The sequence below is a fragment of the Sceloporus undulatus genome, chromosome 3 (genome assembly GCF_019175285.1).
Source record: "Sceloporus undulatus isolate JIND9_A2432 ecotype Alabama chromosome 3, SceUnd_v1.1, whole genome shotgun sequence".
NCBI classification, from domain to species: Eukaryota; Metazoa; Chordata; class Lepidosauria; order Squamata; family Phrynosomatidae; genus Sceloporus; species Sceloporus undulatus.
In genome coordinates this window covers 212,226,512-212,241,223 of record NC_056524.1, presented here as the reverse complement: position 1 = coordinate 212,241,223, position 14,712 = coordinate 212,226,512, and the positions used below count along the sequence as shown (strand labels likewise).

The following is a 14,712-nucleotide window of genomic DNA, read 5'->3' as shown; positions in this document are numbered from 1 at the left end:
TGGGTACCAGGTTCCTAAGCTGTGGCTAGGGAAATTGTGGTTCTCCTGAAGACTAAATTCCTATCAGCCCTAGTCAGCCTGAACATTGATGGGGAATGGAGGCAGTAGGTATTCATTAACATCTTGAAAGCCAAACTATCAAGGCTTATTAGTAGCTACCACTACTTTGAATGAGCTATACCTGGAAATGGGCTCAGCATAGAGGATGTTAGCGCCTTCATGTTCTGGAATCTGCAGTGGGCTCTTTCACTTCTTTCACTGTCCTTTCTATAGTTGTGAACTTTGACCAGGGATGGGCAGTAGGATAAGGTCCTCTCTCATCTGAGATGGAATTGGTGGGCAGCAATATATGTATAGCCAATAAAAATTTATGTTTTAAAATACTCATTTTAAAAGACTGAACAGGAAGGGGTTGCTCCTCAGATTTCTGAAATACCAGGTCTAGATTTCTTTCTTTGATGTCATTTCTCTCTGTCCTTACAGTTCTGTCAGGCTTAGCCAGCATACTCAATGGTGGGGATTGTGGAAATTGCAATCCAAAACATGTGGTAGGCTACAGTTGCCAATTCCTGTTGTTTACAATATACATTGTGGTAACACATCCATGCCTATTTAGATGGGGAAAATGATATATGCCCACAATAGAAACATGTCCTCCAGGAAGGACGCACAGACTGTGCTCAGTAACAAAAACAATATTTTGTAATTCTGGCAAGATAAGGAATCCTATATATAAGCTTTGTATTAATATGGTCACAGCATTCCCTAACTGTAGTTATTCTGAAAGCAATAATTAACTGAAAAAACACAGACGTTGAATATCTAGTGTGTCATATATCACTCTCTGTTGTTATCATTGTTTATTGTAAATTCTACAATTGTTCAAGACTGTGGTAGAACAGACATCTTGTGTAGAGTGATCCTAGTAAATGCTGATTAGCTTTCTCTCTGCATCATCATGACACATGCAGCCTTTTGTTCTAATTTGCAGTTTTTATCAGGATGCCTTGATTGGTTTCCAAAAGCACCTGGCTCATGAGATTACAAGCTATACCTGGAAATAGGAGCAGGATAATTTAACCCACATAAGCCTTACATTGCTTGATGCACATGACTTAAATAATAGCTTTTGGAAGAATGGGTAGTGAGACAGAGGTGAATTTTTTTAAATCAAATAAGAACAGAGTGCTTAGACTTTACATCAGTCTGTGTCCATTTGTACATACATTAACCAGATGTATTTATCTACTAACAATTAAATGTGATGAGGTCATGACAGCAGTCTTTAATGAGGTGCTGGTTTTGTGAAAGCCAGCTGAAAACTGAAATTTTTAAGAAGCTTTAGATTTTGATATGAAAATAAGGAAGAGGGAACACTCCCTTAGTGATCTTTTTCATATGTGTGTCACACTTTATCATGCCATAAATATGCTGCTGATGTGATGAATTTTTTGATGTGCTTCCTCCTCCTTGTGTGATCTTGGTCAATTAACAACCACATTGTAAACATGATGTCATTGCACCATATAACCTATTAGATATGGCCCCCAATCACACTACACAATTTTAGCATTAAGATTTCACTTTAAGTGCCATACCAACTTCCTATGAGATCCTGGGGGTTGCTGTTCGTTGATATGTTACAGCTCACTGGCTGAGAATTACAAATTCCCATTCTGAAACTGAAAGGATGGAACTGTGACAGTTAAACTGGAATCATAGTGCTATAATTTGTTAGTGAGGGGCATTTAGAATTCTCAGCCAGAGAACTCTAGAGATTCATAAGCCCCAGGAGTCCACAGGATGGTGGTTAAAGTGGAATTATGGTGCTGTGATTATGTGAAGTGAAAGGTTGAATGGCTATATCACTGAGAGCAAATATTGTCATCATTCTAAAATGAGAGGGGGAGGGAAAGTGTAGAAAGACTCATTGCTTGGTCAAGCAATCAGTGCTTTCTATCTTGATGTACTGGTGAACTCGTTGTCCCCTTGGACTGGACAGTAAAGCCTCTGTCCTTCTCCAGCTCTAGAGATATGCCTGATTAATTGAGGCAGAATGTGGATGAAGGTGCACATCTGGAAACAGGGTGAGAGGCTGGTTTCCCTGAGAACAGGGACATGCTGTCCTTTTCTCTAATTCCTGTGCCTGTGAAATAATTTCACTCCTTTTGCAAAGGGGGTAGGGAGGTGAATTTAATAGAGAGCTAAAACATTTATGAATTTCAGTCTGTTTCAGCTCAGAACTATTTCAAATTCAGGTTCTGAATTCACTCTATTCTGCTTTGATCAGGGGTCACCTTTCTGGGCAGCACAATTCAAAAAGGATGTGGACAAGCCGGAGTCTATCCAGAGGAGGGCAACCAAAATGGTGAATGGTCTGGAAACCATACCCTATGAGGAATGACTTAGGGAGCTGGGTATGTTTAGCCTGGAGAAGAGATGGTTAAGAGGTGATATGATAGCCCTGGAGCAATGGATTCAAACTCAGGAAAAGAGATTTCACGTCAGCTTTAAGAAGAACTGACAGCAAGAGCTATTCAACAGCAGAATATGCTGCCTCAGAATGTGGCCTCCTCCTTTTGATATTTTAAAACAGAGGCTGATTGTCAGGGGTGCTTTGATACTGTATGGCAAGGGGTTAGACTCTCCAGGTATGTCACTGTCCGGTTTGTCTGTTAAAAGAGAGAGAGAGTTAACCTCTCTCTATGGCACCATCACCATCACATTATTCACTAAATCATCAGAATTGAAATGATTTCTTCACACTTCACCACCAACCTGCTTACAGAATACTGTAAGCTTGGCTGTTGAACTCATGTATAGTCACAGAATAGGATGCAAGTTTCCCATACAGATTAATTTATTCAGCATACTTATTACATTCTATAACTACCAGTAAAGGAGAGACCTTGTGGTCTCTTCTAACTCTATGATTCTGTGATTCTAGGTGAATGGATTATCAAAGTTTTGCTCCAGTTGGAAATGATTCTGCATTTGGAGCTGGATGCGGGAAATGTACCCATTCAGCACCTTGGATAGCTGCTTTGCTTCACATTCCCATTAGAAGGCCCCATTTGTTTCAGGAAACATTTCAAAATGTGCAGATAAGGAGTGTGGATAAAAAGAGAGCAGGTGGATATGGAAACTACACTATTACATTCTGAGCACTGGCCAACATGGGTTCAAATGATTAACTACCCTTGAGCCTAATGAATATTTCTTCCTTTCAAGTTTCATATAAACTTTTGTAATTAATATGGTACCAATGCAGGGAATTCAAAGAACGATCCAATTTAGTATGAGTACTTTTAATTCAGAGACAGGAATTGGTTCAACTGTAAATCCTTTTCATGTTATCTCCTCTAACATCTCAAAGTGAAAGATGACTTGCTAGATTAAAAAGGAATGTTTAACAACTATGAATTAGATCAAAGAACTGGGGCAATGATAAACCCATAGCAGGTTAATATGTTGTTTTATATGCTTCTGCAGCTGCAGTGTTAATGCTCAGAGGGATCAAGATGGGCACAGACAAGATGATCTGTACTGGTTTCTGTGTAATGACAAATTAATAACAACGTTTTTTAGAAAGATAAAATTGTTTCTTCATAAGTTTTAAGCTTACACATTCCTCAGAGGGAGGAAGTACTTTATTTTGAATGTCTTCTTTTAAATATTTTTTTAATTAAGACAGCTGTGTGGAAACTTAGATTTAAATTATCATGAGCGAGTGAGTCTTGGCCAATGCAAGCCTTCATGTTGATTTTGCTTGAACCTATATTCCCCTTAGAGTTATTATCTCTGTCTCCTGCAGACAAGTTGCTACATCATTTACATTCTAGTCTCATTTCCCCACATATCGTCCATACAAGAGAGATCTATATCAGTATAACTGGATATGGCTTACTTGCCTGAGAGCATATATCCAGCATACATCTATATAGCCATGTTAGGTTCAAAACACAGTGCAGAAATAATTCAGTTTGAGACTGCTTTGACTGTCCTGGGTCAGTGCTAGGGAATCCTAGGAATTGCAGTTTATTGCAGCAACAAAGCTCTCTGACAGACAAGGCTAAATGTCTCACAAAACTTCAGTTCCCAGAATTGCCTAGCATTGAGCCAGGGCAATTAAAGTGGTCTCAAACTGGATTATTTCTACAGTTTTAGACCTGAGTTTGTTGCATCAGAAGCAACATAAGACTCTTAAAATACTTAAACCATTGAACAATCTCCATCAATAGTGGTAAAAAGAACATATTTCAGTGCATGTTCATGAGTGAGTTGGGACTGAAATCTCCTTTACTAGTAGTTATACAGTATAGAATGTAATAAGTATGCTAAATAAATTAATCTGAATTGGAAATTTGCATCCTATTATGTGTCTATACATGAGTTCAACAGCCAAGCTTACAGCATTCTGATCCTGCAAGCAGGTTGGTGGTGAAGTGTGAAGAAATAATTTCAATTCTGGTGATTTGGTGAATAATGTGATGGTGATGGTGCCATAGTGAGAGCAGACCTCTCTCTCTCTCTCTCTCTCTCTCTCTCTCTCTTTATTACAAACTGTGACATACCTGCAGAATGCATTCAGAAGCTGCTGAAAGGTTCTGCCAGCTATTCAAATGGAAGAAGAGCCCTATTTAGTAATTCTGATTCAAAAGTTTTGCCATGTTAGTCTGTAAAATCAGTATGTAGAGAGATCCTGTAGCACCTTTGAGACTAACTGAAAGTTGGCAGCATAAACTTTCGTAGACTTAAGTTTATTTCTTCAGATGCATTTGGTTATAGTAATTATGATTTGTTGATCCTAGTTGTTGTTGGAAAACCAAGATAGTTTCCCTTCCCCTTCCTAGATGAAGCAGAAAAATTTTCATTGGCTTTCATATCATTTGGTAAGGGTTGCATCTGGTCTGCAGCAGATGTGGTACAAAGTGATGCTGAATGCTAGAGTTCCTTCAATATATCATCTCCTTCATAATTGTCCAAATAGAATTCAGCCACCAGAGGGTGTAACAGAACTGCATTTTAGCACTGTGGGTTTTTCTTGAGGACAAATGATGCTGTTGTACAGCTCAAAGCCTTCAGTCAAATGGATTCCAAGACAACGTGTTTGTCTCTTGAAGCCCCAGTAGTACACTGCTTCCTTTTCTCAAGTTCAGGTTTGCCTTGTGGCAGGATTCTTCAAAGTATTCCCCTTACAGACTGCTCATTTCCACTGATAGAAACAAGATATCCTCTCCACCAGAGCATGGGAATAAAAATACTTTTTTAAACTATAAAATTCTATTTTTGGAAGTCCAGAAAGTCCCTTTCTGAGTTCTGTTCCTGCCTTCAGACACACACACTGCAAATTATGTGGGTAGAGACAGGGGGGTCACACTTACTAGTTCACTCCCTCTATTATGTCCTCTTCACCTCTTTCATATGTTTCAAGGGAAACTTTACAGCCAGGAGATGTAAAGTATGCAGACTCCCTATGGGATTCCAATCTCTGAGACAATCAGGGTTGTACATCATACAGATATTTCCCTTCTAATATGTAGAAGGTGGACATTTGGACTAAAACTCCCAGAATCATTCAGTCAGCATGGGACTTGTAATCCAAAAAGTAATTTTTACCAGGCTTTTGGGCAGTATTAATACTGCTGCAGTGTTAAATGAGTTTAGTATAGCATAGCTAGGAAGGGACTAAGTGCATGTAATCATGCCAATTGAGGATAATACTTTGTGGATCTAATGAAATAAATAAATAAATGTCAGTCTACATGGTACCTGGAGACTCTTTGTTTATTTTGCTGCAACAGATTGACATGGCTACTATTGTAGAAATTACTGTCCTCACCTAGTGCTACTGTCAGCTAATGACTTCTTATCTTGAGACAAGTTTAGTGTAAGTGGTGAATTTCATAAGTTCAAACATAGTTGGCAAAAACTGAAGCCAGTCTACAAAGCTAAGAGGAGAAAGGAAACAAGTGACTAAGAACTTGCTAGTCCCCACCGGAAATCAGATTGCAAGATAACATTACCTGCTCCCTCTGTATTGTGTGTGTGTGTGTGTATGTGTGTGTGTAAAGAGAGAGAATGAGTCTATAAGCAATAATCTGCAATAATTTGTGCCATCTGATCTCTTTCTAGAGTCATTAATTCTCATGTACTACAGCATGTTGAATTTGCTTCAGGATTCTAAACTTGCCTCTGGCTATGCCATGTGACCATTGATGGTCCAGCTATGCCATGGGGCCAGTGATAGTCACTGACCTTGCTGTCTAACTTCTCATCAGAGAATTCAGACTTGGATACTAATAACAAAGACAGAGTGGCTGAAGAAGGAAGCATGGTGAAGAAGCAGTTGGTGTTTATGTCTTGGTTCCTGCTTCTAGGGTTCAATTTTCAAGACAAACAACATTGCGAGTGTATATGGGAATGACAGGTTGCTAAGACATTTGTCAAGAAACAAAGAAAGTGTTACTTTAATCAAGAGGTACCCAGTTACATAGATGAAGTCTGGATCCCTTGTATCTGTGTCAGACATTGCTGTGCACTGCTTTCTCCACAATCCTTCTATTGCTTCATTTCCCACAAATTCCCCCTTTACTTCTTAGCTTTGTAGAGTAGCTTCAGTCTTTGCCCATTGTCCTTCATTTCACCACAAGAGTTCCAAATTCATGGGTGATAGGTTTCTGTGGGGACAGTGTATGATCCTCTGGACAATTCAGCTTGTGGGTGTCTATGGCTGAGCGGGGATTCAAACTTCGTTTGGATTGAGGTGGGCAAAAACAACATTAACAAATACATAACATCAGTTAAAACACACACCAATTTAAAAGGACAAATAAGATATACACATAGGAAAACAATCCAGATTTAAAATTCATTATTTAAAATTCACAATGCAAAAATCATCTGGATAAGCCTGCCAGTAGAAATTGGTCTTCAATGCTGTTTTAAATTCCTACAGCCACCTTGAGTGTCAGTAGTGGGGAAATGGCAGGATATAAATGAATAAAATAATAACTACCGCCACCGCCACCACCACCACCACCACCACCACCGGATGTATTTATCATCTTTCATCAAAGGTTATTACGAACCCAGTCCCAAGCTTTGTTGTTGTGTGTTCTCAAGTCATTTCCAATTTATGGTGACCCTAAGGCAAACCTATCATAAGGTTTTCTTGGCAAAACTTGTTGTTCTTGTTTGTTTTTGACCATTCTTTTTTAATCACTATGGAGTGCTATTATTCCAGTTTAACTGTCAGGGCAACATCCTGGGACTGGCATTTTAGGGAGGGGCATTTCAAATTCTGAGCCAAAGTACTCCAATGCCTCATCAGGCTACAAACCCCAGGATTCCATAGGATGGAACCATGGCAGTTGAGTGGAAAAATACACCCCAATTATATAGTGTGAATAGGCCTGTGATTCTTTTTTTCTGTGTGGAAGCTCCCTTAGTTCACTATTCCAGGAATTGTTGGGACCCACTCTCATGATCCTGAGTACTTCCTACTGACTTCTCCATCTTTTAGAGCTAGAGGAAATATCTATTATATGCATTTTGTTTCCTCTTGGAAAGGCCTTTCTAGGTTGGGCATTGTGCCCCAGAACCCATCATTTTATCTCACTTTGCCAAGCTTTCCTTTTCTGTCATGCTGTTTATTGTAACATTCTCGTCAGGCATTGAATCCGTGGTGATGGTTTACAGCCAGGGAAAACATTTGCCAGTGTTATTCATTTGTTCACAAGTTCTTGTGCAGGACAGGAAGTATTCTTGATGGATAGCTGGGAAGGATGGATATCTTTCCAGTGTTCAGATCTCAGAGGCAAGTCTGAACTGTACATCTGAGGTACACTTTGTTGAACATATACCTCAGGCACATTTGACAGTTCACTCTGTACAACACACAGGTGGCCTGTGTGTGTTTTCCTCTTAGTGGCTGCTCTGTGGGATTCTTTAGGGAAAAGAAGGCAACATGGTCAGGGAAGTGAGAGTTCTGGGAATTACAGTCCAGAACAGTAACATTTCCAGGCTATTGTTCTAAGGCACTTTGGATTCCTTTTCTTTATTATGAGATATGTTTGGAGCTGGTTGCTCCATTTATGTGTGTGTGTGTGAGAGAGAGAGCTCTGTCATGACATAAACAATGAAGTGTGGAAATTAAGCTTTTGTGATGTGACAGCTGTGGTCTGGGCACCTTTGCCCTCTTCCTGCAGTGCAACATTGGTGATCTTGTCTTGGCTTTCTTCTATCTGAACATCAGGCGCCAGTGCCAGGCTGGTTGCCTCCCCTGGGCTTTGCTTCTCTGAGTAATGTGCAGAATCTGGGCAAGCCTCCCCCTCTTCTCTAAATGCTGGCATTGGGCCCTGATATTTTCCTCTTTTCTTTTCTGACTCTTATAGGCAGGTCTAGTGCTGTGAATAAAGGGTTTGTCCAATCAGAATCATCATTAGAAGTAGTTACTTTTTTTTTGGCAAGGTTACTGGCTGGAAGAATTTGGGGAATTGTAGTCCAAAATATTTCTCCCATCTCTGATTCAAACTAAGCTCCTCAGAAACTAAGTTATTCAGAACTGTTAGGATCCAGGCACTCCTGGGTACATGATGGGATCTTATAGACCCCCTATGGGTAAGGGGGAACTTAAATAGCTCAGTAGGGACAGTGACCAACTGGCTCTGAAAAAGTGCAGGAGGGTGTCTGGGAAACAACTAGGGGAGGTGTAAATTGTTCATGAGTCTCAATTTCTCGCTCACCTTATGCAGGACCATGCAAGGATAGCCCTACCATTGGGTAGAGTAAGGCAGTCAAACAGCAGATTGTGAGTGTAATAAAAGGGCAAATAATTTTTTTTTAAATGCTTACGGTAATTTGTTGCTTTTGCATCTTTGCTGTGAGCCATGGGTGAAATGCTTGTAGGATTTCTCACTTCATGTACCAAGATAACTTGGCTGGCCTCAGGTAAACTCAGCTTAATTTGGATGGATGGGGCCTCTGGCAAAAAAGTGTTTTGGAGTCAGCTAGATGCCAATCATGCTGTCAGCTTGTAAACCTTGGAATTACTTTCATTGAGCAATATCTCTGCTAGTACCAATCATTTTGTTTTCCATAGATTTTGTGTCATGCAGTATAAAAGTTAAGCAGAAGTAGCTGGAAGATGAATGCAGAGAGATATGGCCCAATGTCGGCATAATGACTTTTTTATCCATGCTGACTGATGCTCTTAGATCTTGTGTCAATCCCCATGGTAAAGAAATGGTGTCTTTTGCCAGGTTGGTGTATACTTGGTATTAATGTACAGATACCAGTTGAAGCAGCACCTGTAAACACACTTGGCTGCTACCAATTGGCAAACAGTAAGATTTGGCAATACAGCCCCCCCTCCCCTGCCCATCAACATATTCCCTCTTTCTCTGAGAGTACAGTCCCCCTCCACTAACATTTCTGTTTCTCACTTGGGGATAATTGTCTCACATTCTTGAGGGAAAGGCCTTGAAGGCTAGGGTACCACTTCATATAGTAGTTGTGAGACTAGGTGTAGTATTGTAGTTAAGAGTTTGGGATGGGGACTTGAGAAATGCAGGTGAATGACCCCCCACTGAGCCTTGAAAATAATCGGGTGACCTTGGGCAAGCCATTCTCTTTCAGTCTGACCTAGCTCACAGGGTTTCTTTGAAGATATAAGTGGGTAGTAACCCTTATATAGCCTTGAGCTCACTGAATAAAAGACAAGTTATTAATATAATAATAGTATCTTTTGAATTATCAGACAGAGAGGAGTTCTTCCCTTTTACACCTTTGATCTTGATGTATTCCACAGTACCTTATCATTTTGTCCCAAATGAAGCAGTACCATTGTTCTTCCCCAACACATACCTTGACTTATACATTTGAAGCATTGTGGGGGGACTGTTAAAGAGGAGGGAATATGAGGAGTGATTACCAAAACTGGGAGAAGACTACAAACAGGAAACTGGAAATGAATGTGGAGGGAGATTAGTGGCTGGTGGGCAGGGGAACATAGCCTTCCAGCTAGTGGTTCCGATGTGGACAGATGTGAAGGTTAGCAAGGTGTCTGTGCACCAGAAACCTCTAGGCCACAGGTTTCCAAACCTTTTGACTAACAGAGCCCTAAGGGCTCCACGGAGCACAGGTTGCTCTAGGCAAATCTACCTGCATAGCTATAGCAGTAGGATACATGTTTGGAACCTTTCACACTACAGTGGTGCCCCGGGATACGAAATGATCGCGTTACGAAATTTCCGGGATACGAAAAAGTTAGATTGGAAAAAACTGTTCCGGGTTACGATATTTTTTTCGGGTTACGAAATTTATTTCGGCGCAAAATTCAAACGCAAAGCGCGGCTAGCGGCTTTCCAGCGCTAACGGAAAGCCTTTTCGGGTTGCAAAATTTTCGGGTTACGAACGGAACGGCGGAACGAATTAATTTTGTAACCCGAGGTAGCACTGTACATAGTTATAGTACACTATGCCATGGATCCATCCTATGGAATTCTGGGGTTTGCAGTTGAGAAAGGGATACATAGATTCCCAGCCAAAATGCTCTAGTGCCTCACCAAACTACAAACCCCAGGATTTCATAGGATGTTGCCATGGCTATTAAAGTGGAATCACAGTGCTATAATTGTGTAGTACAAATAGATCCTTTAACTGCCATAGTTCCATCCAATGGAATCATTGGATCTGTAGTCTGGGCAGTCACTAGAGCTCTCTGGCAGACAATTCTAAATACTTCACAGAACTATGTATCTCAAGATTCAGTAAGCTGCAGCCATGATATTTAGAATCATAGAGCTGGAAGAGACCACAAGGGCCATCCAGTCCAACCCATTGTCATGCAGGAACTCATAACCAAAGCATCCCCAACAAATGGCCATCCAACCTCTGTTTAAAACCTCCAAAGAAGGATACTCCACCAGTGTGTTCCACTGTCAAACAGCTATTACTGTCAGGAAGTTCCTCTTAATGTTGAGGTGGAATCTCTTTTCCTGTAACTTGCATCCATTGTTGCATCTCCAATTCTCTGGAGCAGCAGAAAACAAGCAGAAAAAAATATTTAAAGTGGTGTCAAAGTGGTATAATTCTGTTTCCCTCCAGACAATTAAGCACCATTGTTTCTTAAGAGGTGTTCAAGGGCAGTACCTGCCTACAGATATGGGCAGGTGTCTTGCCATGGAAGTGCCGGGCCTAGACAAGCTGAGATGTCACAAGAGGGTGTCTTCACGTTTCCCCCTCTGCCTCTGCATTGAAACTTCCTTCCTGAACATGAGCCAAGATCCTCTTAACTCTCCCATCTCTTTAGCAACTGCATTAAGCAAATCGATTGAGTTGGTGTCATTGGGATAGGATGTGAGGGCAGGGCTCCTTCTAAATACACATCTTTCTCCCCCCCCCCTGCATTCTTCTCTTGGCGCTGCCACACTCCCTCTCTCACTCTCACTCTCATCTCTGTAAGCCAGCCTGCGCAGCGTAGACTCCGCTGCCTCAGAACTACCAACAGTAAACTTCATAGTCCTGTTCTAGGAGCTTTTCCTCCTTTTAGTGCACAGAAACTGGGTGCCCGAGGTGACTTCTTGAAGGAATGTCTGGGTTGCCCTAGGGATGGAGGGGGAACTTCAACAGCAGCAGAATTGAAGGCACTTTCAGCCTGCTTCCAAGGGATATATAAAACCCACAGGCATGTGGGAGAGCCTGGCTGAACTGGAGTGAGTGAAAAGGAGCCAGGAGAGCAACAAGGGTGAGTCGTGGGCTTGATGCCATGAATCCCTTTCACCATGAACCTGGAAGGCCTGGAGATGATCGCCGTGTTGGTGGTTCTCGTCCTCTTCGTCAAGGTGCTGGAGCAGTTTGGGCTTTTTGAACCAGTCTCCTTGGAAGGTAATGCACATGAAAAGTTTGTGTATGGGGGGAGTGATGGTGGAGGGAAGACAATTCAGTTTAATCCGTTAACTTTGTGACTAGTTCCAGCAGCATTTGGATGTGTCAGAACTATCATTGTGGACAGGACAATAGATCTCTAGTTAAACACTCACATGAGCTTTGCCACAAGCCAAGTGGCTTCAGTATCATTTCTATGGTAACTGTACCTTTCTGGATGTTAAGGGGCAAGCAGATTTGTGGGAAAGCATAGTACACTTGAGGAAGGGAGGAATGCAGTCAAAGACTTGTGCTGTTTTGCCTAAATACAGGCACAGCACAGTAAAGCACCTCCTGGAATAAGGGGAAAAATATGTATCATGAGATGGAGCTCCTTGCAAAATAGATGAGCCTTGAGGAAGGTGTGTGTACAGGGTAGGGAGCAATGATGGCATAACTGGCCAAAAACAAATAAACGAGAAAAAACAAACACAAGATAAGGGATTAATAATACTGTTCCAAGACCAACTCAAAGGTTGTAAAGTTGTAAAAGCTTGCTGACCCAACCTTCATCTCAAGGATACTCACTTGGACTAGGCTAGTAGGCCAGCATTTTGTGTATAACTAGGAGGAGTACCTGGTGATGGCAATGGTGAGTGTAGGTTACACACTATGGATAAGTTGTGGAGGACAGAGGTGCAGATGCCTTACTGTTTTTTTCTGTGTCCTCCAAGTTGTTCCTGACTTATGGTGGCCTAAGGTGATCTATCATGGATTTTTGGGGGGCAAGATTGTTCAGAGGAGGTTTGCCATTGCCTTTCCCTGAGGCTGAGAGCATTTGACTTGCACAAGGTCATCCAGTGAGTTTCATGGCAAATATAGGATTCAAACCTTGGTCTCCAGAGTTGTAGGCTACCATTCAAACCACTACACCGCAGTGGCTCTTTCCATACTATTAGGAACAAGTAAATATGAAGCAGGGGTGTTTGACTGATTGGAGAGCATGCTCTCTGCATTTCCCTCAGTGGTAAATGTTGAGTTCTGTATAAGCTCATTGCTACTGTAGATATGCTAAACTCTTTGCAGGGCCCAGCCCTATCCTCAGGGATTGTGAGGCAGCTGGTTCTGGATGGCATAAAAGGATAGATAATTACTAATTAATACTCTGCTATTATTATGCTTTAACTTCCAGGGTTAGGGAGATACACTTGTGAGACTTTCTGCCTCATATGCTAAAACTACTTGGGTACTAGTAGTTGGGGTCTCAGATAGCAAAATGTCTAGCGCTGGACCTTATTCTGTGTAAGTGCTCTTCTGCCTTCAGATGTCTGTCCTCGTTTTCCTTTATCATAGGGGGCAGGAATGAGACTTCTATAATACATCAACAACAAAATAAAAAAGTGAATGACCAATGTAAAAAAAGTTGTGTATTTTCTTATTATTATATTCTGGGAAACTTCCTTCCTTGGGATCATACTGCAAACTGCAAACATTTCCTTTTTGTGTGGATTGGAAGTGTGCTGCTGATAAAAGTGGCTTTCTTTCCTTGTTAATATAATACAGGGGCTTCTTTCTGTCTAGTTTTGTTGTTATTGCTGCTGCTGCTGCTCTTGCTGCACTCATTTTGCCTGCCTCATGTTTTCAGTGGAGGCTTTTTTGGCCCAAATTTATAGGCTACTGGCAAGGATCCTGAATTGGATTGTCTCTCATGACATGAGTTGAGGCACTGCACTAGTAGACTCCTACAGTATCAAATGTATCCGTTAGTCTTGTCTAGCATAAGAATAATGTTTTGAGCAGGTAATTAGAGCTTGGAAAAGGAGGAGATTGGAGTATTGTAGATAGTGGTTGGGGGATTGCAGGCACTGTAGTCCAAGAAAAGCTTCCCCAAGTTCTGAGGTAAATCATATATTTCGCTGGAACTCTTGATACCTGTTTGCTTTCTCCACTGAGGTTTGTGGAAATGAAATTCATGAGGTTGCTGTAAGTGAAGAGGCAACATGAGGGTATGCACACACATGCAACACATTTTGAGGAGATTCAATTTCCAGGTTGTGGGAACTTCCAAATTATTTTTTTCTGTCTTTCTTCATCCTCTTTTGGGGGACACTTTGTTTCCTCATGGCCTTATTCATGTTGACTATATGTCCAGTTCTTCATGATCAGGGAAATCTGCTTCCAACTTCTTAATTTCAGTTTAGAATAACAGTCCCCTTTGGGCACATTGGGGGCCATGAAAGCAGATTACAGGCTTAGCAGACATGACTGTGGCATTCTGCCTTTCATTTCTCTTCTGTTCTTGCCTGCTGTCCCCACAGAGAGTTAGGCTTAGTTCTGCCCTCCTCATTATCCTGTGTTATCTCCTTGCACAGGCCTTCTGGACAGAGATCTGTAGCAGTTCTACTTTTTTTGCTATTCAAGATGGGACTTCCTGGAGATTTTTATGCTGGAGTAGAGCACAAAGTGCATTGCAGGTAGCCTAGTTTGGTGAAACAGTGTTATTAGAAGTATATCAGAGCTTGGGAAAGTTAGTTTTTTGGACTACGACTACCAGAATCCCTCAGCTAGTAAAGCCAATGGCCATGTTTGCTTGGGGTGGGAGAGAGTTATAGTCCCAAAAAGTAATGTTTCCAAGCTTTGGAATGATCTGTGTCAACATCTGGCTTTGGGTTTTCTGTTTGCCACCCACGTAGATGCAGATATTCAGTGTGGACATGTGATACACATCCAATCAAAGTTGGATAGAGGCAAAAGTGTTATTTCCAAAATTAATACACACTCTACTTTTCTGATGGATACACTTTTCTGTAGTACAGCAAGAGGGATCTTAAGTCTCTAATAACA

General features: G+C 41.3%; 1 protein-coding gene across 3 annotated transcripts in view; it reads left to right on the top strand.

Moving 5' to 3' along the window:
• Nucleotides 1-14,712, top strand: part of KCNIP2 (potassium voltage-gated channel interacting protein 2) — a 169,108-nt gene that overhangs the window by 112,880 nt on the left and 41,516 nt on the right. The window contains exon 1 of one of the 3 annotated variants that reach the window (XM_042460754.1): nucleotides 11,759-11,889. The exons of the other annotated variants lie outside the window; for them this stretch is intronic. Within the exon in view, the coding sequence (XP_042316688.1) occupies nucleotides 11,787-11,889 (103 nt within the window). The 5' untranslated portion in view covers nucleotides 11,759-11,786. Of the gene's footprint in view, nucleotides 1-11,758; nucleotides 11,890-14,712 lie in introns of those variants that run through there. 3 annotated transcript variants of the gene reach the window in all.